Source organism: Carya illinoinensis, chromosome 15, assembly GCF_018687715.1.
Source record: "Carya illinoinensis cultivar Pawnee chromosome 15, C.illinoinensisPawnee_v1, whole genome shotgun sequence".
In the NCBI taxonomy this organism is placed as follows: Eukaryota; Viridiplantae; Streptophyta; class Magnoliopsida; order Fagales; family Juglandaceae; genus Carya; species Carya illinoinensis.
The window spans coordinates 41,262,149-41,286,566 of NC_056766.1; the positions used below are offsets into that span (position 1 = coordinate 41,262,149).

The window sequence follows — 24,418 nt, forward strand, 5'->3', positions numbered from 1 at the left end:
CCTTTGATCTCTAAAGTAGAAAGCTTTAAAAGTGATTTTATGCTGATAACGCGGAAATTATGTGTCCAAATATAGAATTCGACGAAAGAAAATAATGAGCAACTTCCTCAATTATTATACAAAATATTTGTTATAATAATAAGGTGTGCAGTACTTTTGTCTTTTATTTATTTTTAAATCTATTTGATGCTGTAAACGACATTATAAATCAAATCAAGAGAAATATTATTATTTATTCTGATTTTTGTCTTTTCTAATAATATTTATTGCTAATTAAATTAATAATCACTTAAAAAAGTTGGACAATATCTCCGAGCTATCGTTGTACTGAATTATTATGTGCAATATTCGTTCCACAATACATCTCTAATAATATAATTTTCATCATTGTTGATTAACTGTCTAGATTGATTAACTTTCCTCATTGTTGATGTATTTTTAGGAAGCCCATCCCCTGGCCTCTCTGTTGCCACTTTTCCGTCTTCAAGTCTACCCCTTATTAATTTTACGTCTTGTTATTTCAATTTTATGTATCATCGTTCCTCCTTGTTTAATCAAGTATTGTCATTATCAAACCCTTTGTTTCTTCCTTTCATTCTAGGATAGTGGACTTTAATTTTTATCTCCTTGTATTGTGGACTTAACACTTACACTAATTTTATCTCCAACAACCATCTTCAAGTAAAAATGGTGAAGACCAAGTCATGCATGTGTTTCTGAGCAAATAGTAGCGTAACGCGCAATCTTAAGAAACATGGAGGAACAAAGTTTTTTATTTTATTTTATGAAATGATTTGAAAAGTTTATAAGTTAAGAACTGTGCAAGATGAAAGCCTTGTGTTCTGAATGAGAGAAAAGTGAGGAATCCTCTTTTTTACCATTGACTATGTACAACAAATATACATGCATGATTAATAGCAATAATCAATAACCCTAACTTTATCTCGAGAAAACATTTCTAATCAATATATGATAAGTTTAACTACTCGTCCTTTAAAAAGTAGAGATTGGATTTTCCCCTCAAATTTGAAGGCGTTAATCAAGGAGTAAAAAACTTAGGTCGTTGAGTCATCATCATGACTTATCGTAAACAAACGATTGTGATTAACATGCGATACACTAATCTCTTAGGACTAATTTGAATAATGAATTGAAATGAGGCGAATTAAATTGATTATATTAGATTATGCATATGTAAATATTTTGATAGCTATAAATGATGCCAATACATCTTTGTAGATGTACTGTTTACTTTATAAATACTATTTTATTAATTTTTGTAATGGACACTAATTACAGATATGTAATTTTGCATTTGTATAATTTTTAAAATATATGATTTTATATTTATATATAAATAAACTAATGCTAACACTCTTACAAAAAAAAAAAAATCATACGCATTAGTTAAAGAAGGCGGCACAAACTTCCTCTGCAACTTTCTTTTTATTGAATAAAGAAAATAGAAAACTTCCTTCCTACCCATAGGGGTGGGCCATTTCTCGAGGTCGTAAGCCAATCCATCATTATATTCATTATTTATCTATTGGAAGGCGTAATAGGCATTTATAGGTTGATTGTATAAAGATATAAGATAAGATAATTTTAGATAAAAATTAAAAATAAAATAAAATATCATTAAAATCTTATTTTTAAATATTATTATTTTAAATTTAAAAAAATTAAATTAAGATTTAAAAAAATTAAATTATTTATTATATTTTGTGTTAGAATTTAATAAAGTTGTAATAATGATACGATGAGATGGATTGAAAGTATTTCTTAATTCAAACCACCTCTTAATTTAAGAAAATATTATTTTTAATTTAGATAATTTCTAATCATATATATGTTCATAATTAAATCAATAATAACTTAAAATATACTACATTAACATATATAACATGACATAACAAAATTAAAATTATTCCTTGATTAAAATTAAATTATTTTCTTATTATTTTTTGTTACTACTGCAAAATACCATGTTAAACAAACTTTTTATTTAAAAAAAAAAATATTAGTTCACATATAGATCTCATTATAGTAAAGTTTACAAACTAACAAGATTTTTTTTTAACTCATTTTATTTTAATTTTACTTTAAATAAATTATAACATATTATATCAAATCAGAACAATTTTTTGTTACTTCTCTGCATAGAAAACTAATCCAAGTCAATGGTCAACATTACTAAAGAATTCGAATTTGTGGAATAAAGATGTGAGAAAATACTTTGGTAACTTCCTAATATAGATGTGTGTGTGTGTGTATATATATATATATATATATATCTGCAAGTTCACATCTCCTTTTGCCTTTTTAGAACTGCAAAATCAGCATTCAATGGAATTATGGGATTGAAAAAGAAAATGGATGGTTTAATTGCATGTTTATTCTATTTCGCGTACTTTCTTATTTTACTTCATTTCTCTTTTCTCTCACTTTCCTTTTTATAAAATAAAAATAAAAATGGTTAATGCAGTCTTCCAGTGATACAAAATTCCGATTTAAATAAAAACAAATAAAGAACATTGTATATATTGTAGCAAGTAAGAATCCTAAATCTGGTTCTTTAAATCTTATTGGGGAAATTTAAAACAATCCTATGGTTTTTGTTATTGGATCTTAAAAATGGTTATTGCATCTTATAATTTCTATCTTTTTTCTTTTAGTGAGTTAAGAGCCTTCCAAATCCTTCATTTCAAAGCTTTGAAAACTATTTAGGCCCGGTTTGGATTAGATGTTTTCATCTAATCTGGAGTTGTACCGTATAGTAGTTTTGGCTATTCTAACACAATATTTTATCTCTTAAGTTTTGAAAACGTTCACTTAAATGAATAGTAAATAAACAATGAAAACTGTCATGAGCACAATTAAGGTACTCTATAAATACCATGGGACCCACACTTTTTCAAATATCAAAAAGTAAAAATTATCTTATTTCATCTCACTTTCCAAACAAACATTTTTTTTTACAAATTATTTTATCTCATCTTAATTCAAAAATTTCACTACTATTCAAAATATCTCATCTTATCTAAATTGCATAAACAAACGAGGCCTAGTCTCACGTAGCAAATCTAAATTATTGTTTGAAAGCATAATATCATTTACAAATGGGATTAAAAAATAATTCCACCCAAACTAACTTGAAGGTACTTTATATATTCATCAGCAAAGTACAATCATACACTATTATTGGGAGGGTTCTTTTTTAGCTCAAATCTAAATTTCCTAATTGCAAGCCCAATAAGTATTATGTATGATGACCCAAACTTTAAGCTTGTAACGTCTACTTTTTTCTTCCAACTTCTCATTCTCAAACACATTCTCATATCCACTTGATCTAACTCTGTATTAAAATGCGCCATTAATATCATAACTATCCTCAATGAATACCCATCAATAATACCATTCAAGAACAATCTCATACAAATTACCTTGTCTACATACATTATATATATGATTCACTTGATCACTCACTTCATGTTCTAGTTTGCTTAGAGTCATAAGCATCCCTCCCGCATCAATATTCGTTTAAATTATGTACGTCCACTCGAGATTTATGGCCAGAGATAGATCCACAAACAAATTACGCGCCATTCACATTGAGTTTAACCACTATATATTAATCTATTCAAAATTTGGAGGATTTCATTTATTTTGACTTGTATTGAAAAAAATGTGGAATGTCTTTTTTGATTATTTCCTTGGATGTTATACATGTAGGGTTGGGATACTGATTGGTCCAATTAATGTTAATTATGTTTGTTTTCTTTCCTCAGATTCTAATTCTTCTTATATTGATCCCAAAAGAATGATGATCCAATCTTACGTAAAGCTAGCCTAGTTCAATGAATGCATACATCAAGGCAATTGGGACAAAGTTAAACAGCTAGGAACCAAATTGCGCTCATCAACAGGATACAAAACCCACCCAGTGCCCACCACCAACTAAACACCACCCATGCTGTGGGAGGTCGGTCGGTCTCATCTAAGGGTGTAGAACCGGATCCGGATCCGAATTAATATTTTAAAAATCGGGTGGATAACTGCTTGAAAAAAAATCCAGGCAATAACATAATATAAACCCGGAGATCCGGGTTTGTTACTTTTTTCTTTGTTTTTTTAAAAAAATTTAAATGTTTTTATATTCCTTTTTTAAATACGGAGATTTTAAAAAATATATTTTAAACACTTTTTCAAAGGTTTTTTTTTTTTAAATTTTTTTTAACAATTTAAAATGTTTTTTTTATAGGCCTTTATGTTTTTTTATTTTTTATACAAAATAAATAATAATAGATCAACACACACAATGCATGCATACTATCATGAAATTCATGGCTTAGGCCATCTTGTAAATACACTTCCATTTGCTCTTTTTTGTTTTTCCAATGAGCCAATGTTCTTATTGATTTTGCTATTTGCAGACAGAGGAGGAACTGCCGACTGAGCCACCAAGAATGAAGGAGCCAAGGTGAGTGGCGGAAGTGATGAGCAGCACCACTTCAAGACTGCATCCTTATTGGTATCCTTTTGTGAACTATGCCCATCAGACTCTCCAAGACTGCATTGCTGTGTCTCTACATATTTAATCCTTCACAGTAAAACATAGCCAAATACTAATACAAAACTTGGTAATAGAAACAAAGACCATTGCATTTGACACTGCTTTGCAATTAACAACTGGTTACATTAAAAAGAACAATCCAACCAAAGGCATCTTCCTGGATATACCAAAAAGAACAATATCCTAGTTACATCATAATGAGCAAAAAATAGTTACAATTCACCAATTGTCTTGTCCACCATGAATGTTCCTAATCCTGAGAAATCAAGTCACAACTTGCTATGCAGTTCAAACAGTGAAAAACTAGAAACTCGAGCAAAATTTTCTCTTTCTGTCGCCATAATTGTCTGCCAAAAATCCATATTTATAATTCATGAAAGTATGAATGAATAGTACTTAATGATCTTAACCTCAGAAATTACCATCATTTGGAAAGGCAAACAAACCATAAGTGATCCAAACTTTACGATCACAAAACTTGAAAAAAACCAATAATCTTGATCTGGGAAAACTGCAACCCCTACAACACCAAAAGGAATCTTTTTGGTCTATCGAGACTGCCGAAAAACAAGTAAAGTAGCAAACAAAAAAGCTACATTATAGTTATTAAAAGCAACAACTTTACTTTTCCCCGGCTAGCAATCCAAAGCCAAAATTAAAAGAAATGCTCGTCATAAAGGAAATTCCATACCTCACTAGATCTCAGAGAAGTGAACTGAAAGAAAAACCCCACAAATGATTAGAAGATCCAATCATGTCCTTCAATCTCTTCACATGATAGCCACGGTAAATCTACATTTGTGTTGTATGCATAGGACTATTATATAAACTAAAATAAATTGTAATATAGTTTTTTTTTTTTTAAAAAAGTTCTAAAATAAAATAAGAAGTTAAGAACTAAACAATCAATGAATTAAAGCAAGAAATAATAAACTTATTAATCTATAATCAAAATAAAAAACTAAAATAAATTTTAAATATGCAAATTAATCTAAGCAATGAAAAAACTATTAACAGATAATTTTATTTTAACAAAATTATGAATCGAGCTCTCAACTGATCAATTAAGATTATTCAAGATTATGAGAAAAATATGATTGAAAATTTGGCTAGGCATTTTCATGAAAATAAATTCTAAAATATGAATGTAAATAAATATCAAATCTATTTTTAAAATGAAATTAAAGAAAATTAAAAATTACACTACTCTCATAATGTAAAACTAGCTACAAGTCTGTTATCGTTGAAGTTTGTTATGGTTACAATTCATTCCCTTCTTTGATTCCTTCCACAACTTTGATTCATTTCCAAACTTCAATTCCTTCATTAAGATAAAGTTCAAATTTAAGTAAGAAAAATAAATATTTCAAAACTAATAAAAATATAAGAACTAACACTATAAAATTGCAACTAACATAGATGTTTTCTTGCTCCAAATTATCATGTCCTCCACCATACTTTCTACTACTCAACCAAACGAAGTTAGAGGTGAGGAGGCTTGAGTTAAGAGGAGCAACGAGGAAAAAGCATTAGAAATTAGAGTAAACAATGAGGGGTTCAAATATGAAAACTGCTGCTGCAGATAGGATGTTTTTGTTTTCTGTTTTGCTGCATTCTGAGCTCGAATATTTCATCCACTGGACTAGACTATGTTGTATAGATGAGGGTCCTTGGAGTAAGAAGAGATTACATGTAAGAAGGAGAGGGAAAACAAAATGAGAAACTGTTACTGCTGCTGTCTCTTACAACTTTCTGCTGTTGTGTGTGTTGCTGTTCCCCTCAGTTTCAGCTACTTAGAGCTGGTTTTGGTGTGAGATTTTAAGGTAATTTGGTAGTCCTAATGTCACATATTGAGGCTGAGTTGAAGAGATGAAATAAAAGCAAACAAGGTGCTGAAACTTAATAGGAATCAAGGGTTGAAGTTGCTGAATTTTTTCTGCACTGGAAGGACAGCCAAGAGCTTGTGTATTTTCTTTTTTTCAAACCTTCCCTCTTTCTAATACATTCCTAATTACACAAGAAAAGATTTAGAAGTGATCAAATGGAGATAAACAAGCTAGAGAGTCAACAAAACAGAAAATAGTAGGAAGGAATCAATTGCATAAATTTAGAGGAGGAAACGCATTGCAGAAAGAGTTTGCTGCTATGCTACAGTTTTGGACAGAATTAAAAGAGGGATCTTACCTGCTGCTTTGGTGGCTTCTATGGTGGTTGTGCTACCTCTTGAGGTGGTCTAGAATGAGGCAAGTTCAATAGCTACAAGAGGCTTGAGTTGAGTAGTTGAGGAAGAGGTGAAGAGGTGATAATCTATGGTTGTTCACGTTGGTTTAAGCTTGAGAAGGTGGCTCACAAACAAACACTGATTTCTAATGTTTTGACGTATAAAATGGAGGGTTTAAGCCTATTGAAAAGGGATTCAGGTAAAGGAAATGATAGAGCTAAATCTATAGTAGAAACTATAATAGAAACCGAATTGCCTAAACCAAAAACAGAGCAGAATTTTATTCTACCTCATCAAGTAGTAGGTTGAACTAATTTCTCTTGTTTCTACGTTCACAAATATTTTCTCAAACCATGATATTCCTCTACTTAAATACTCAAAACACAACATCATCTAACCAAATGAATATAACAGTCCATACAAGAGTGATGTAGAGAGTTAAACAGTTACCGAATATCGTGGCCAAGAGTTTAGCAATCGGTGTGGTTGAACATCTTCAATATGTGGCAGAGAGAGACCAATTAATGGCCATAAGTTGCCGACTTGTGGTTTGAACAAAACAGAGGAGGAATGGAAAAGCAAGTGGCATGAACAAAGGGCTATGTAGGTTGTCTTGGGGCTGAACTACCTTAAAGGAAAAACAAGAAAAAAAAAATTGCAGACTTTGTTCAACCAGATTGAGTATTGCTTTTTAATTATAAACAGTAAACTGAAGAATGACAAAGTTTTCCTCCAAACTGGCTTATAATTAGAAGGGCTATTGGTATAATTGGACAATGTGATAGTGCTTCTTTGCATTGAAAATGATGTCAGTGAACACATTGAAAGTGATTACACAACAGAGATGGATATTATATAGATGTATGTATGTATGTATGTATGTATGTATGTGTACATGCATGACAAAAATGCTATGTTTATAAAGAAACATATACAGAGGGCCTACCAATTCATGAACTAATATACATGCACATGTGAGCAAACATATTTTAGAAAGGAAATCAGTGTACCATGTAGATGAACGGCCAAGCTGGCCTTCTGCACATGGTCAAATGCCAAGAGCTTCTCTTCCTTCCTATATATAGTAGTAAGCCACCAGAGGAAGCATATTCGGGTGTCTCAACCTCCCTAGCTTGCTCATATGCTCTTGAAACTCCTCTTTCTCCAACTTATTCATTTGTTTGAACCGCTTCACAACTATCACCTGTCCATTATGCAAGGCAGCCTTGTAAGAAGACCCAAAGGATCCACTGCCCAATATCTCAGCTGAGGTTTAAGCAATTCCTGCAGATCAAACCTCTCCCTATCTTCCCTGACAAAGGTCAGCTTCACATTCTCAACCTTCTTGGTATTTCCACTGCGGCTGCTGGATTTCTTTTGCAAGTTTGATGGCTGTACTGGAGCCTTTGTCAATAAAGATGGTTGCCTCTTGTGGTTGATGAAGACCACTATACCTATGCCGACTGTTGCCATCGTTGCAAGTATATAACAATCACTAGGACACTTGGAATTGAGCCTTCGTCGCAATTACCCATACGATTTCCACATAGCTCTAAATTTCCTGCCATTGATAGGACAAACCATCACTGCCCGAATGTTTTCAAACATATTTACCTTTGTATATATGCACATGTGGGCTTTAGGCATTGTTTCATGTGGGTTTTCAGTTCTTTGGGGCATTAAGTTGGCTAATCAATGGCAAGTGCTATAGATGCCAATGAAGCCTTGAGATGATCATATATATGTTCTGACATGAAAAATTTTGAGTATATAGATATAGATTTAACAATTAATCTTATAGGAAAACAGTACTCTCTATTTTAATTACCATAACAATATAGAATCCAATAGATCACTTATAGGCTTAATCAATATTTTAGTTCAAAACATAAGAATGCAGATTTGTAACCATTACTTTGTACCTTAGAGTTTGTTAGAAGCAACCATTTTCTGATAACTCTGTGAAGAATAAATACAACAACTGAAGAAACACGTTTGTGTAAGTAGATATACATGTACATGCACATGATACATTATATATATAGATATATATACACATATGATGTCATAAAAAGTTGACTCACCAGAGAAGGAACTTGAATCCGTTCCACTAAGGCTATTTGGAATTGGACCCTCCAATTCATTACCCGATACATTAAAAGAATTCAATGACTTCTGTTGAAAATATGGTATCTGACCATCAAAATGGTTATCCTCAAGCCTTAACTCCAAAAGCTTTGGAAAGAAAACCCTTGAGAATCACTTTAATTTTTGCTTTCCAACTAAGTGCATGAGAAGCGATCCCAGTTATGGTACAGAAAGTATGTAAGAGCTTTTGCAGCAAACAGAGAAGCTGTAGCTAGCAAGAGCAAGATGAATAACCATGACCATCAACTTTTACAGCACTCAAATATAGGTTTTGATTAAATTTTCTATTTCTTTTTTGGGAAAATATTGGACTTCATAAATAAAATTTATTAACTAATTTGGAAGGCCTTTTAACTGGTATTATAAAAAATAAAAATAAAAACTGGTATCTAGGCAACTCAACATGACTTTATTTCTCGAAACAAAAGGGAAAATAAATAAATAAACAACATGACTTTATTTATTGGAATTCTCGTTAATTTAAACCCTTAAATGTTAGGTCTGCCCCAAATTAGCTTGTTTGTGGGGTATTTACAAACACGACATTAGTATGCACCTGTTTGTACAAATCAACAATTAGCAATTAGTAATTGATTACTTCTAAGGAATTAACAAATTCGACTCTCTCTCTCTCTCTCTCTCTCTCACTCTTCCATTCAGGCAAGAGCGGATTACAATATTAGAAAGCTTAAATACAAATCACCAATTACTAACTAATTACACATATATTGTTATAATTATAACATATTTAGCAAGCATTAATAACTAACCAGTTCATCCATTGTACACATTTTCTAACAGAACAAGAATAAGAAAAATAATTTTATAAAAAAAAAATTAAATATGTTGGATTTTCCAGAGGAAAAGTGATTAATAAAACTGTACTGGCTGCATTTCCTACCTGACAGATCTTCAGGGGCAGAACCCATTTAACCATCTAGGCTCTTACATGTCTGTGTTTATGGTATTGACTAAGTATAGATCATTTGTGTGGTTATTGAGAAGAAAGTCAATCTTTTTGTAATGCAATAGTACTGTTTCATTACAAAAAGATTGAATTTCTGCACATCCTACATCAACAAGACAGGGAGGGGGTGCTGGGGGAACAGTGGCATGTCTGCAGTTGGCATCCATTACATGTACCAATGCATCCTCATCTTAAGAAGTGTAAAGAACTTATTGTGATTATAATTGAAAAAATGTTCTACAAAAGAAAAGTGGCTCATACTTTTTTTATTTTAATTAGATTTTGCACCAACTGAAAGAAAATCCTAGCTCCGCCACTGCCTCTACCAGGTACTGTTAGCCATCAAGATAGGCGCGATTAGATACAATAGAATCCAAGAGCTCCAGCAAGATAACCACAAAATGGCAAGCCAATATTGGTGATACTAAAATAGAAGTCTTTCATTATGCATTACTATTAGTACATGACCTGATTAGTAACCAGTAAGCAGGGGCAGATTTTGCTGGAGTTTAAGGAGTGGAATGCGTTACTATTATTTCCTCAAGAGTTCATTCTTATTTTGAGACGCAAACAAAAATATGATAATAATCCCATCTAGAGCTTTAGGAACTTTGATTTGTATCATTTCTCAAACCAGAAACTTTCAACAATTACCCTGTATTTTGACAAATGCAGCCCAAGAAGATCAACAATTACAGTACGATGAAAAAAAAAAATCAACAACATTTTAGATTCCCTTAATTTGCACAGAAATTAAGTTATTCATGCGTTTTCCACACATGTTAAGAAAAATACAGCGGTGATAGCAACATCTAAATTTGGTCTATCCAATTCCTCTATCATTAAATGGTGGCAAAGCAATTCCCTTGTGTGTGAGTAAGATGGAAACACACTTGCCAAACCTATACAATCTGTTTAATTCTCCTAAGTCCTGAGCAATTCAGTTTGGAGCATGGAAACTTTATAAAATGACATTATCCAAAGTTTTCAGCCCTTTAATGGTGACATTCTAATGCCTAGCATAACAATTCATCCAGCATCCTTTCCAATACGGGAAGTGGTCATCATAGTCTAATAGAAAGCTGAAAAGGCGAAAAAGGGTTAAGAAATCAGGTCCAGTACATATCTTATTTGGTGAACTCGAAAATAATCCTAGAAAATTATAAATCCTTTTATGTTATGCTGTACAATTATAAACTTATTCAAATTACCCTTCTTATGGTCATTAGGTCTGTAAAACATAGTTTTCAAGGCATTTAAATCTCCCTTTATAGATCAGGTCTTGGTCTATAAACATATTCTTTGAGGCCTTTGAACCTGTTTCAATATTCCTAGTGTATATATATGTACTGAAATTCCAGTAAAGTGGTCGAGGAGATTACTTTGCTGCAAATTCCACAAGCACCCTATGAATGCAATGTTCGAGCTATTGCAAAAAAATTCGAGATTTTTCTGTGTTCACTTGAACTAAAAAATACCTTTAAAAGAGTACTAATTTCCCATAAAAATGTTTTCTAAGATACATGAAATTTCAATGGATGCTTATTCACAAGTCACCATGTGATAATGCAATTGAAATTCTAAGCATGCTAATAGTGAAAGAATTCTTTCCATAAACTTTTTTCATTTCTGGTTTTGATTGATAAATATGCATGCAATACTTCAAAACATGCCCTGAGCACTCATGCCTCATGACGTCCAGTAATATGACATAATCATGCTTCTTTAAAGGAAAATCAATCAATCTTCATTGTTGGAAGTATATTAGGCATACCAATCAGCCTTCTTCAAACATTTATTTTTTCATCCCTTTTACTGTTCTAGATCATCCACTCCATAATAGCTCGACCAAATATCACTTTAGAAGTGAATCAAAGCTCCATAATAGCTCCACAACAGACACAAAAACATGCTGAAATAACATGCTCAAAGGGAGTACGGTGCAATACAAACATAACGAAAAGTTAGCAGGTAGAAATAGAATGTGAATCAAGCCCTGTAGGATCAATCCTCTGCTGGTTATGGTACATTTTCCTTGAGGGCACTCTGTAGATCTTGGAGTTGAATCTCTATGTTCTTAAGTCTAGATGCAATATCTTTGAGCTGTCTCACTGGAGCAACATGTGCATCTATCCTACAATCCATCTCCGACAATAGTTTCCATCTAGGAAGGTCGAGCCACCTGTCTAGATGAGCTTTCACCAGCCTCATGTGAAGTTGGCTAAGACCAAGTAGTCTGTTTCTGAGCAAATAGTGGCATGATGTGCAATCCTAAGAAAGATTGACAAATTAAATTTTTATCCTAAGTAACCTGAAACTTATTCACAAACATATATGCATACGTGAATAGAGTAATCAATTACCATAACAAGAGTGCTTTATTTCGAGAAAACATTTCTCAATATATTTTGAGTTTAAACGTGTCCTGTAAAACTGTGAAGAGTGGAGATTGGATTTCCCCCAAGGATTTGAAGACTATTCTCAAGAGAAAAACACTTGGTTTCTAAGTCATCACTTGTAAAAGACTAAGATTAACATGTGACACATGAATCACTTAGACTCACGATTTAAACATGAGCTATTAGTTTCTTGTATAGGAAATCTGCCAACACAAGTATGGTTGCACATACTCTTTAACGACCCCCATCTTGAGTTGTTAACTTTGGAACATAATAAGAATTGCAGGTTCCTCGGTGATGAAAACTAGCAAGTGTGTTTAGTGTTAGGAGTGAGATTTGAAAATAAATCTAGAAAAAAACAAGCATTTGGGTAATGAATGAAGAAAGGATGGTAGGTTGATCAATGTTGTGAGTGATTTGATTAGTTTAGTAGGGACTCACCAAGTTGAGTATCCTCTAAGTTCAAATTTTTGATATCCAAGGTTGTAGAACGCCTATTCTGTTGTGAATAATAGTCAAATTCCAAGTCGCAATCATGCTCATAGAACACATCTGAATGATCTTTAGCATTATCTGCATGCTTATGCACCAACTGGACTCCACAACGTTTAAGGGATAATGAGTTTAAATAACAAGTAAAGTTAACATTTAGACTATTCCCTTTTAGCTGGAAAGGTTCTAGAACAGAGTATTCCAACCATTCATGATCTAAACCCCATGAGTGAAGTATCCTTTCTTTACAAAGCTTTCTTACGCCGTTATAGGTGATGTCAACATTAAGAAGATGAAGGGGAGTTTCTATAGAGATCGCAAAAATAGGTCCAACAGCAGCATGCACAGCAATTCCTATAATCTCCCCCCAGTATAGAAGCCCATCAATATCTATTTCACATGATCGAGTATTTGAAGCCTCCTTACAATGGATTAACCAGTCAGGAATCATACTTCCCGGAAATATAATGCCGCCAAAATAGTCATTAAGATGTCCCTGTTAAAAAACTATGTTTCAAACATGTCACATAAAAGGAAAGGAAAAAAAGAAAGAAAGAAACATCAGAGAGAGAGAGAGGGGGGGGGGGTGAGTGTGAAAGAGATACCTCATCGAATAAAGGATTTGCCACATGAATCCGTATATTCACAAACATTTTATAGCATCTGAACAATTCAGTCCATCGAAGTGCCCTTAAGTTGCAAGTATTGAATTGAAACTTTCTTGATACTTCGGGAAACCTTTCGAATGAGATGCATCCATTAGCATACACCACTTCTATATTGGGTGGAAGCTCTAGAATTTCTTGAAGTTGCCTGCAAGCCTCCAACCTAAGTTGTTTTAATCCATTAACTCTTTTGATGGATGTGGGAAGACTAACAATATCACTACTCGAGTACAAAAACAATTTTGTTCCCTAGCCAGAGCAAAGAATGCCCAAGTGTGCTGGCAAAAGCAAAGAATGAAAGTTCTACATAGTTCAACAATTGCAAAAAATTATGTATTTTGTCTTATCAGAACACACATACATATGTATACATCGCTATTTCACTTTGTAAAAATTTATAACGAAGAAACTTAGACTTCATTCATCTATCTTTATTTACACTACTTCAGATCGACAGCTTAATACGGCTAATGTTGCTGTGTACCTTTGTATTTCTAATTCCATTTTCTTCTAAAACAAAACCCCTAACAGGTTCACTAGGAAAAAAAAAAAAGACAAATTAAAAATTAAAGCACATGTTATAGTGAATCTTACCGTATTTTCTTCAAGTACATAACAAACGTTTTCATGAAACCATAACCTACTACATCTGCCAGGCTCTCTTGGTGACTCTTGTCGAACAACTTCTCTACCCATATCTTGCAACAAGTCATGCATGGTCAATCTATCATACTTATCAATACTTATGAGGCATTTGTCAATAAGCTTTTCGATACCAGCATTTGGAAAGAAGCCACAACTATCCAGTATTTTAGTGACATATCTTGCATCCTTCCCTCTGAAAAAACATGCAATATCAAGGAAAATATTTCTCTCATTTGGCTCTACTCCATTGTAACTTATTCTTAATTTTTCTTGAATATTTTCCTCCAGAATTCTTTTGTATTTTTCCAATACACTTTTCCAATAAGATATATCTCTACCGCATAGATCCGAGCCCACCACTATTAAAACGAGTGGAAGACCCTCTGTCATTGGGTTTGTCACTTTTGAAGGCATTCTGGCTAAAGAGTTGAATAGCTTCATTGTCATCCAATTCCTTCATGTTATATGTCAAATATATATCATGCATGGCTAGTAGATGTTTATCCTTTGTTGTTATGATTATTTGACTTCCTAAACCAAACCAATCACATCTTTCACATAAATTTTCCAATTGATTTGGCTGATCGACATCATCAAGAACTAAAAGAATCTTTTCGCAGCAAAGTCTTTCTTTTATCAAATTGATTCTTCTCCCTCCCTCTTTTTTTTTTTTTTTTTTACAAAACTAAAAACCATAAAAACAACTTTTCAGCTATGGTACAGAAAGCATGTAAGAGCTTTGACGCAATCAGATAAGCTGTAGCAACAGCAAATGAAAAACCAAGACCAACAACTTACACATCACTCAAATATAGGTCTTAGTTAAAATTTCTACTTTTTTTTTTTTTGGAAAATATGGGACTTCATGAATAAATTTTTTACACTAATTTGGAAACTCATTATGACTTTATTTCTTTTTTTTAAAAAAAATGCCTTGTTACTAACAAATTACACATTTCTTGTTATAATTAGAACATATCTAGCAAGCACTAATAACTAACCGATTCATGCATTGTACACATATTCTAACAACACAAGAATTAGAAAAATAAATTCATAATAAAAATAAATAAATATGTAGGATTTCCTACCTGACAAATCTTCAGGGGCAGAACCCATTTAACAATCTAGATCATGCCTGTAGTTCTTGACAATAAATTCAATCTTTTGGAATGAAATGGGTACAAAAGTATGATAATAATCCAATCCAGAGCTTTAGGACCTTTGATTTGTGTCATTTCTCAAACCAGAAACTTTCAGCAATTACCCTGTATTTTGACAAATATAGCCCAAGAAGATCGACAATTACAGTATGCGGAAAAAGAAAAAAAACAACACAATGTTGAAAACAGCTACCTAAGTATGAAACCAACACAGGAAAGGCTGCTTTGCATCGTCCAAATGTTGTTGGAGGTTGGACATAACTCCACCAGCTCCCCAACTGTCTCATTTAGTAGAGCTTCTCATATAAAAGGAGAGCTCTGATGTGTGAAGTCAGTGTGTGCAAAATCAGAGAGAGTGGACGTGAGAAATTTTGAGAGTTTGTAATCTCATACAAACTTAGTAAATTTTGGCTCCAGTGGAGCAAATTACTGAACCACTTAAATATCGTCTTTGATGTGTTCCTGGACAGTTTTGTGCGTAACACACAAATGTTAAGAAAACCAGCTCCATGCACATTACCTTTCTTCCCTCCACACATAAATTTGGTCATTAATTTCTGCCTTTCAATGGAGACCTTATAATGCCTAGTATAACAATTCATCCAGCATCCTTAAATCTCCATTACTGATCTGGTCTTGGTCTAAAAACATATTCTTTGAGGCCTTTGAACCTGTTTCAATATTCCTGGTGTATATATTAATATATGTACTGAAATTCTAGTAAAGTGGTCGAGGAGATTACTTTGCTACAAATTCCACAAGCATCCTGTGAATGCAAGGTTTTAGCCATTGCAAAACAATTCGAGATAGGTTCATTCTGTGTCACTTAAAACTAAAAAATACCTTTAAAAGACTACTAATTTTCCATAAAAATGTTTTCTAAGATATCAGCTGATTAAGATTATTCTAAATCATGATAAAAACATGATTGAACTCATGTCAAGAATTTTATCCCTCTCAATTGATATGAAACAAGAATAATAAATCGTTGAAAGCGTCGATAGTTGGTAAAAATCAATCTCATAAATAATATTAATAATCTTCAAGGTGGTTTCATTCTCAACCTTAGTTGAAAATTTAGCTAGGCTTGTTCATGAAATTAAATTCTAAAATATGCATGTAAATAAACATCAAAGCAGTATTTAAAACGAAACTAAAGAAGAATAAAAATCTCTCAAAATGTAAATATAGGCGCTGCAAGTTTGTTACCGTTGCAGTTCTTTCCCCCAACTTTGATTCCTTCCGCAACTTCGATTCTTTTCTGAATTTCAATTCCTTCATTAATATAAACTTAAATTTAAGTAAGAAAAATAAATATTTCAAGTCTAATAAAAATATAAGAATTAACATGATTGCATAATTGTGATAATGCTTTATTTAATTTAGTAAAATTCTGCACAAATTCGGCTATTATCACTTACCCAAGTCGAAGTTCTAAATCCAAATCTTCAATAATTAAATCAACATTAGCATCCTTGAATTACATAATTCTTGTGGTTGAAGATTGACGCTTCTGTTGTGGGTTCCAATCGGGTTCCAAGTCATGCTCACCATCATCTGGAGATCTCTTTGAAAGTTGAATAGGATTAATGAAATTGTCCTTCCCGTATATTAGATGGACTCCGACACTTTTTAAGACTGCTTTCTCTGAATCACTTTCAAATGTAAACCTCATATTATTGTTCCCCTCCCTGTAACTTCTTGACAGAATCTCATCAATAGAATTTCCAGCTATGTATTTTAGACATACACGATCATGTGGGCACATTGAACCCCATAATCCAATCCGCTGGCCGTTTATTGAGATATTAAAACTCCATGCTAGAAGAGGTCCCACAACAAAACACAAAACTAATGCCACGATCTGATGCCCAAAACACATGGACACATTACGATCAATTTCTACTTCAATAGATTTACTTAATGAAGTAGTCTCCTCGCAATACTTGAACCACTCTGGAATCCTACTTCCTGAATATATAATTGTACTTGAATCTTTCCCCCGAAAGCGTTCCTATTAAACCAAGTATATGTTAGAAAATAAATACAAGCTATCAAATACGAAGTAGAAAGAAGTTGAGATCAAATAGATGGGACATGTATACCTGAACCCATAATGGATCTGGCGCATGATTCCCTACATCCACTTTCACTTTATTGCATTCCGATAAGTCAATCCTTGTTAGCCGTTTTAAGTCGGGTGTACCAAATGAAGATTCTGTCGATACATGAGGAAAGCGTTCCAATAACACGCATCCACTGGCATCTACCCATTTTATATTTGGTGGAAGGTGTAGAATTTCTTCAAGTTGCTTGCATTCTCTCAAATCAAGTTTAGACAATCCAACAAATCCTTCGATGCATGGACGAAGGCTAACAATACCACTACCAGATAGATTTAATGTCCTCAAACTGGATAATCTATTATTTGATTTTGGTAAGAAACTCTTTAGGCTGGAACATCCACTGGCATCTACCTCTTCTATATTTGGTGGAAGGTGTAGAATTTCTTCAAGTTGCTTGCAGTCTGTCAAATAAAGTTTAGACAATCCAACAAATCTTTTGATGCATGGAGGAAGGCTAACAATACCACTATCAGATAGATTTAAAGTCCTCAAACTGGATGAGAAATTATATGTTCGAGATAAATTATTTGATTTTGGTAAGAAACTCTTTAGGTTGGAACATCCACTGGCATCTACCTCTTCTATATTTGGTGGAAGGTATAGAATTTCTTCAAGTTGCTCGCAGCATGTCACATAAAGTTCAGACAATCCAACAAATCTTTCAATGCATGGAGGAAGGCTAACAATACCACTACGACATAGATATAATTCTCTCAAACTGGATGAGAAATTAAATGTCCTAAATAAATTATTTGATTCTGGAGGCGACAATTCCATACTTGAAGAAATTTCATTTTCCTGTATGCATGGCACGAATTGTCCATTATGCCCCACCTCCTTTCCAAAATTTACAAAATTTGGACAACAAGTGATGGAAACATCTTGTAGATGTTCCAACTGAAAAATGTTCACTGGAAAATGCACAAAGTTGTCGCAACCATTTATATATAACGTATTGAGCCCAGTGAGGTATGTAATGGATGAAGGTAGCTCCTGTATTCCGCAGCTTGTTAACTCGACACAATTCAAATATTTCATTTCACACTCAATTTCTGGAAAGTATTCAAGACTAGTACAACCGTCAAGTGCAAGTAATTCTAGACATCTCAACTTGAAGCTTCTTGGCAACTTCTTTAGGTTGAAACAATAGCGAAAATACAATTGAACAAGCTTATCCAAAAATCCAACAGAATCATGAACCTCAACTAAACTTGTACATCCATGTAAAAACAACTTCTCTAGATTTGAGCAACTTGAAAGATCCGATATATTTGTCAAGTACTCACAGTTACTGAGATCTATACTGGTTAAGTTCTGTTTGAAAAGAAGAAAATAAAGGAAATGTATTAACAATTAAAGGACATTTGCAGCATACCTTAAAACTAAGACAGATCCACATGATATTGAAAATAAAAATACTTACCTTAGATTGCAATCTCGTGCCTAAATCTCTAATATTGCTTCCTTTGATACTGAACTCAATGAGTTTCTCTCCATGAAAAGAAGATGGCAAAAAGAGCAAAGGACATTTGGGCCATCTAAGAACTCTTAACTCATTAGAGAGATAATTCAATCCACCACAAAAAATGACGTCATCGAAGATACTAACTTTTAGTATTCTAAGTTTTTCCATTTTTGCAAACACATCAGAATCCAAATGTATCCTGCTGTCCTTCCGAGGCATCTCTATCAATATGCCTTCAATTTGCTCTGTTCCCTAATGTGAGAATGCACAAGTGTTCTATCAAAAATCAAAGATAAATTCCCTATAATTCAACACTACTTGCGCAAGTGTTCATGAACTATATATAAGTTGAACAAGCTACGATTATATGTATTTTTCTTACAATACGTGTGTACATCACTATTTCATTTATTAAGAAGGAAATAACAAACATAGGCCTCACCTTTCTTCATATGGTGTTTTTATTTAGATTTCAAAAGGAATAGCCTTATTTTATCATTTAGATTTCTAGAAATGAGTATGTACGTTCAAATGTCAAAGTCATATATACTTCTTCCTTTTAATACGTATTACTCTGTTTAAAATACTAAAAAAGTATCAGATAATCATAGCATTTTGCCTTTTTAGAAAAATGGAGAAAATGTGAATTGGCTTTCATGATTTTATTTGTATTTCTTTATTAAAATTATTTTATTTACAAAATTGGGAAAATATTTCATGTAGAGGGTACGTATGTGTCTATATAATAATTTATATGTATTTCTGGATCCATTTCTTTTAATTTAATAATAGCTTCAATTGAAAAAATAAAAAAAAAACAAAAGAACTTGGAAGTAGAATTATATTTCTAGGGAAAATCTTACCTTATTTTTTTCAAGTACTTCACGAACATCTTCATGAAAGTATAATCTACTCCGCTTGCCAGGTTCTTCGGGTGATTCTTGTCGGACAATTTCTCTACCCATATCTTCTAGTAAGTCATGCATCCCCAGTCGCCATACATCATTAGTTATGAGACATTTATCTTCGAGTTTTTTGATACCAGCATCGGCAAAGAAACCACAACCATTCAATATTTTAGTGACATAATCTCTGTTGTATCCTTTGAAGAAACATGCAATGTCAAGAAAAATCTTTTTTGTATGATAATCTAATCCATCGTAACTTATTTTGAGTTTTTTGTGGATATTTTCTTCTGGAATTCTTTTGTACTTTTCCAATTCGCTTTTCCAAAAATCTATATCTTCTCCATATAGATTTGAGCCTATCACTTGTAAAGCGAGTGGAAGGCCGTCAGCACACTTTAGTGCAAGTTTTATGACATCCGCAAAAGCATCATCAGGTTTGTCACTTTTGAAAGCATGCTGGCTAAAGAGCTGAAGAGCTTCATGGTGATCCATTTCCTTCATACGATATTTGAAATGAACACTATGCTTAGTTAGTAAACCCTCATCCCTTGTTGTTATGATGATTCGACTAGCAGAACCAAACCAATTGCATCCTCCACATAATTTTTTTAATTGGTCCAAACAATCAACATCATCAAGAACCAAAAGAATTCTTTTACAGCGAAGTTTCTCCATTATCAAATTGATTCCTCGATCAACATTACTAACTTTCAAACTTGAATCTTTAAGAATTTCAGAAAGAATTGTCTCTTGCAACTTTACGAGACCACCTTGATCTTGTTTTGAAGATTCTCTAACATTTGCAAGAAAACAGCTGCCTTCAAATTGATCAGTAATGCAGTTATACATCTCTTTTGCAATAGTTGTTTTCCCAATTCCACCGACACCAAAAATCCCTATCATGCGTATGTCATTCTCCTCAATACATAATAGCTCACTAATATCTTCTACACGAGAGTTTATTCCCACTGGATACTCAGCAACATGCAAATATGTACGATTTAGTACTATTTTTGAGACCTCTTGAACAATTTCTTCGATAAATTTAGATTCGTTCCTGCCAATGCAAAAGGATTAAAAGAAAATTCATGAATTTGACTTCCTCATGTTAAAAGACATGGGAACATAATTTACGCATAATTTTATTCTCATGTAATAAATGACGAGGCACAAGTTAATTTTATTCTCATTAGAGTAATGCTAGAATAATCTTAAGTTGTGCAAACTTCACACACTCAATTTGAAAAAATGTGAATTCCATCATTAATAAAATAATTCTTACATGAGGGGCCCAAATTAATCTACTTTTTTTTTTAAAAAGAGTGCATGAAACGTACATACTCTAGACGATAAATATCAATCTTTTTTGAACTAGCAATCGTTAAAAACATATGAATTTTAAAAGTGTAACAATTCGCATGGCTAGCTGAAGTACTATACTAAAACTATCATCGTAAGTGGTGATCGAAGAAGGTGTAGAGATCGTCTTTATCAAATTCAAGACTAAGAAAAAGGGAAAATAAATCGGACTCTCAAAATAGTGGAGAACCAAAGCCATGTAGGTCGTCATTCTTTGTTCACTGTTTTCTTTAATCGTTGTAGTAATTTTTTTTAGTACCTGACATTTATGTGTTAAAAAAATACCACCCATCTTCAATTTTACTTAGTTTGTACCTTCCAATTTAATTTGACAATAAATATCAAGAAAGTGCCGCTTGACCAATTTAATGGGTAAATCATAAATGTATGCAATCTCTTAGGGTTTATATTATACATCCTTTTTAATTTAAGGTTAAAAAAAGAATAAAAAAAAAAAAGAAAAGAAAAACCGTAGTTAGAGTGTGAGAAGTGTTATTACGTACGTAAATAAACATCAGTATGAACACAATTTTTAGAGTTGAGGGCTTCTACATTTTGGTCATGCATAATATGAAGCCAGCCCCAAAAGCCCAAGCCCAGCCCACAACTAAGGCCCCAAATCCTTAGGAGAAGGCCTGCCCATCTCCTCAAAATGGCGCCGTTTTGTCCTATTTCACACTAGCCCTAATTCCTCTCTCCTTCCCAATCCTCCCTCTATCGCGGATCGCCCTCTCTTTCTGTAACACGAAACCCCCCACCCATTTTGGATTCAAAAACTCTAATCATCGCCACCCCGCCTTGCCATGTCCTTCATATGCTGGCCTTAGTGAGCCGAGTCTTTGTATTCATCACACTCACTCTCTATCTCTCTGCATGTCTATCTCTCTCTAACTCTCTCCCTCGCATTCTCTCTATTTCTCTCTCTCTATCTCCATCATGTTAGATATATGAAATGAGATTAAATGTTTTAAATAATAATAAATAAAATCTTATTATAATATAATTTTTTAATATTAATTTTATTTTAAAATTTGAAAAAGTTAAATTATTTATTATATTTTATATAAGAATTTATAAAAATTATAATGATGAGATAGAGATGTTTTTGAGAAGTAAAAATGGCCTAAATTACAGCTTCTCACTATATATATATATATATATATATATATATATTTCTACGAAGGATGTAATCTGATCAAAAGTAAATTATATATCTCAAATTTCTTTGTTTTTCAAATTAAGAATATATGGAAGCAAAAGTTGCAATTGAAGCCTAGTCTCAAGTGATCATGGATTTAATTCTAACGCATGTACATGCACTACATATATATATATATATATATATATATATGTACATACATATATCAAAACTCAAAAAATATATGAATCGATAGAGGGATAAGAGTTCATGTTGGACTTACTCCTCGATCTTTAAATGGAAACCGGATAGATCGGCAGCTTGTTTTAAGGCAGTCTTCCACTTCTGAACTTTAGCATCATCCTTAAACTTGTCTTCATGTTTATCCAATGCTTCTTTAAAACTATTTTTTTGTTGCCGTACTGTCGATGGCTCGACTTTGTAAAATACTGGAAAAACCTTCTGTTGTTTTGATTCTTTACACTCTAGAATCTTTAAAAGCTCATCCAAACACCAAGTAGATGATGCATAGTTTTCAGAAAAGATAACGATCGAAATCTTTGACTCTTGAATGGCCTTTAAAAGTGCAGGTGAAATTTCTTCACCTCTTCTCAGCTCCACATCATCTTTGTAAGTGTTGATTCCCTTTTGATCCAAAGCATGGTAAAGATGACCAGTAAAACCATTGCGGGTATCCTCACCGCGAAAGCTTAAGAATACATCATAATTCCATTGAGAGGAAAGGACTCCTGGTAATGCGATGGAAGAAGACATTTTGGATGTAAAGTGTAATTAGTTGGAGATGGATATACCGTGGATGACGATTGGGCTCCCTGTATAAGTTTAAAGAAGTGGATACCGCGTTGCAAGAAGAACTTCTTGGGAACTTGCGCGTTGCATCATATAGAAAGTAGAGAAAAGGAAAAGATGAGATGCAACACATGGATGTATCATTAACTGACATTCCGGTCGGTGGGTTGAGCCTCTTTCTTCTACCTTGGTCAAAGAACGCGGCCACATATTTCTTCAACAACTTGCTTTTTACTCAATCATTACTTATTACTTTTTAATTATTTAGTACTGTAAATTACGACATTTTCAATCTAAGAAAAATATTGTTCTTCTTTTTAACTTTTTATCTTTTCTAATCATATATATTCTTTAATTAAATTAATAATCACTTATATAAAATGACATATATATTGATATAAAAACTAAAATTCATATAATAATAAATTTTACAAATTCATTAATATGGTTTTTTTGTTGTATATTATAGTTCCTTTTACTTTAGTTTCATTTTTAAAAATTTTAACTTATCCCATTTGGTCACATTAGTTTATAAATTATGAGATTTCTTTTATAAACTTAACAATTAAGAAATATCATGATATCTTATTGTTTAAGCACAAAAGCATATTGTTAAAATTAAATGATAATATATACTTCGTTTGGGAGTTTAGGAAGGAATGAAATATAAACGAAAAGAGTAATTATATTATAGGTTATATATGAGAGGAGATGATAAATAGAATAACAAGGAGAAATATTGTTCTTCCTTTTACTTTTTTTTTTTTTTATCTTTTCTAATCATGTATCGTTTTAATTAAATGAATAATCACTCATCGTGAAATGGACTACATTTCTATTTAAATAATAATATAAACTAAAATATTATGCAATGAAACTTAACAAAGTTGAATCAACCAACCAAATACTTGTCGGACAGCTAGATCAAAGCGTTTAGGCATATTTGTGAATAAATAAATAGAGAAATGATTTAGTTATAAAAATATTTTATAAATGAAAATTTAAAAATAGATATGATATGTTAAATAGTAAAGTTACTTTTATGGTAAAGTATATTTAATATATCATATGAAATTAAATTAATTAGTAAGTTTATTTTTATAAATCTCTTTACAACTATAATATTTTTAAAATAAATATAATTCTAGAATTATAAAATTGCTACGCGATGGAAAAATAAAAATAAAAATAAAAATAAAAATCGAAACCTTTTAAAGTTATTATCCATGAATATTTACCTCAATTCACAATCTAAATTTTGTATTATATTTAGTTACTGTATTGTAATTCCTGGAGACAAAAGTTAAGAAAATTGAAATGACAGAGCATGACAGTGACA

General features: G+C 32.3%; 1 protein-coding gene across 12 annotated transcripts; it reads right to left on the bottom strand.

Moving 5' to 3' along the window:
- Nucleotides 1-6,653: 6,653 nt before the first annotated feature.
- On the bottom strand, nt 6,654-23,227 carry LOC122295542 (disease resistance protein RPV1-like). Of its 12 annotated transcripts, none has more exons than XM_043104601.1 (11): nt 22,553-23,227; nt 19,728-20,829; nt 18,823-19,116; nt 17,379-18,713; nt 16,695-17,287; nt 16,483-16,548; nt 15,467-16,039; nt 15,202-15,378; nt 13,406-13,628; nt 12,750-13,296; nt 11,634-12,180 (listed from the first exon to the last, which is right to left on the bottom strand). In XM_043104601.1, the coding sequence occupies exons 1-5, from the start codon at nt 23,041-23,043 to the stop codon at nt 16,754-16,756; spliced, it is 3,756 nt and encodes a 1,251-aa protein (XP_042960535.1). In that variant the 5' UTR covers nt 23,044-23,227; the 3' UTR covers nt 11,634-12,180; nt 12,750-13,296; nt 13,406-13,628; nt 15,202-15,378; nt 15,467-16,039; nt 16,483-16,548; nt 16,695-16,753. The 12 variants fall into 12 exon arrangements, with proteins under 12 accessions (XP_042960546.1, XP_042960535.1, XP_042960541.1 ...); XM_043104607.1 differs by lacking the exon at nt 11,634-12,180 and having other exon boundaries at nt 12,776-13,296; nt 15,467-15,591; nt 15,794-16,039; XM_043104612.1 differs by lacking the exons at nt 11,634-12,180; nt 12,750-13,296; nt 13,406-13,628 and adding exons at nt 6,654-7,422; nt 7,805-8,355.
- Nucleotides 23,228-24,418: the final 1,191 nt, after the last annotated feature.

Coding starts and splice junctions, on each gene's coding strand:
- LOC122295542 (XM_043104612.1), bottom strand. CDS start 23,043: ATGTCTTCTTCCATCGCATTACCAGGAGTCCTTTCCTCTCAATGGAAT. Junction 19,117..19,727: donor AAGTACTTGAAAAAAATAAG/GTAAGATTTTCC, acceptor TTCTCACATTAG/GGAACAGAGCAAATTGAAGG. Junction 17,288..17,378: donor CAGATCCATTATGGGTTCAG/GTATACATGTCC, acceptor TTGGTTTAATAG/GAACGCTTTCGGGGGAAAGA.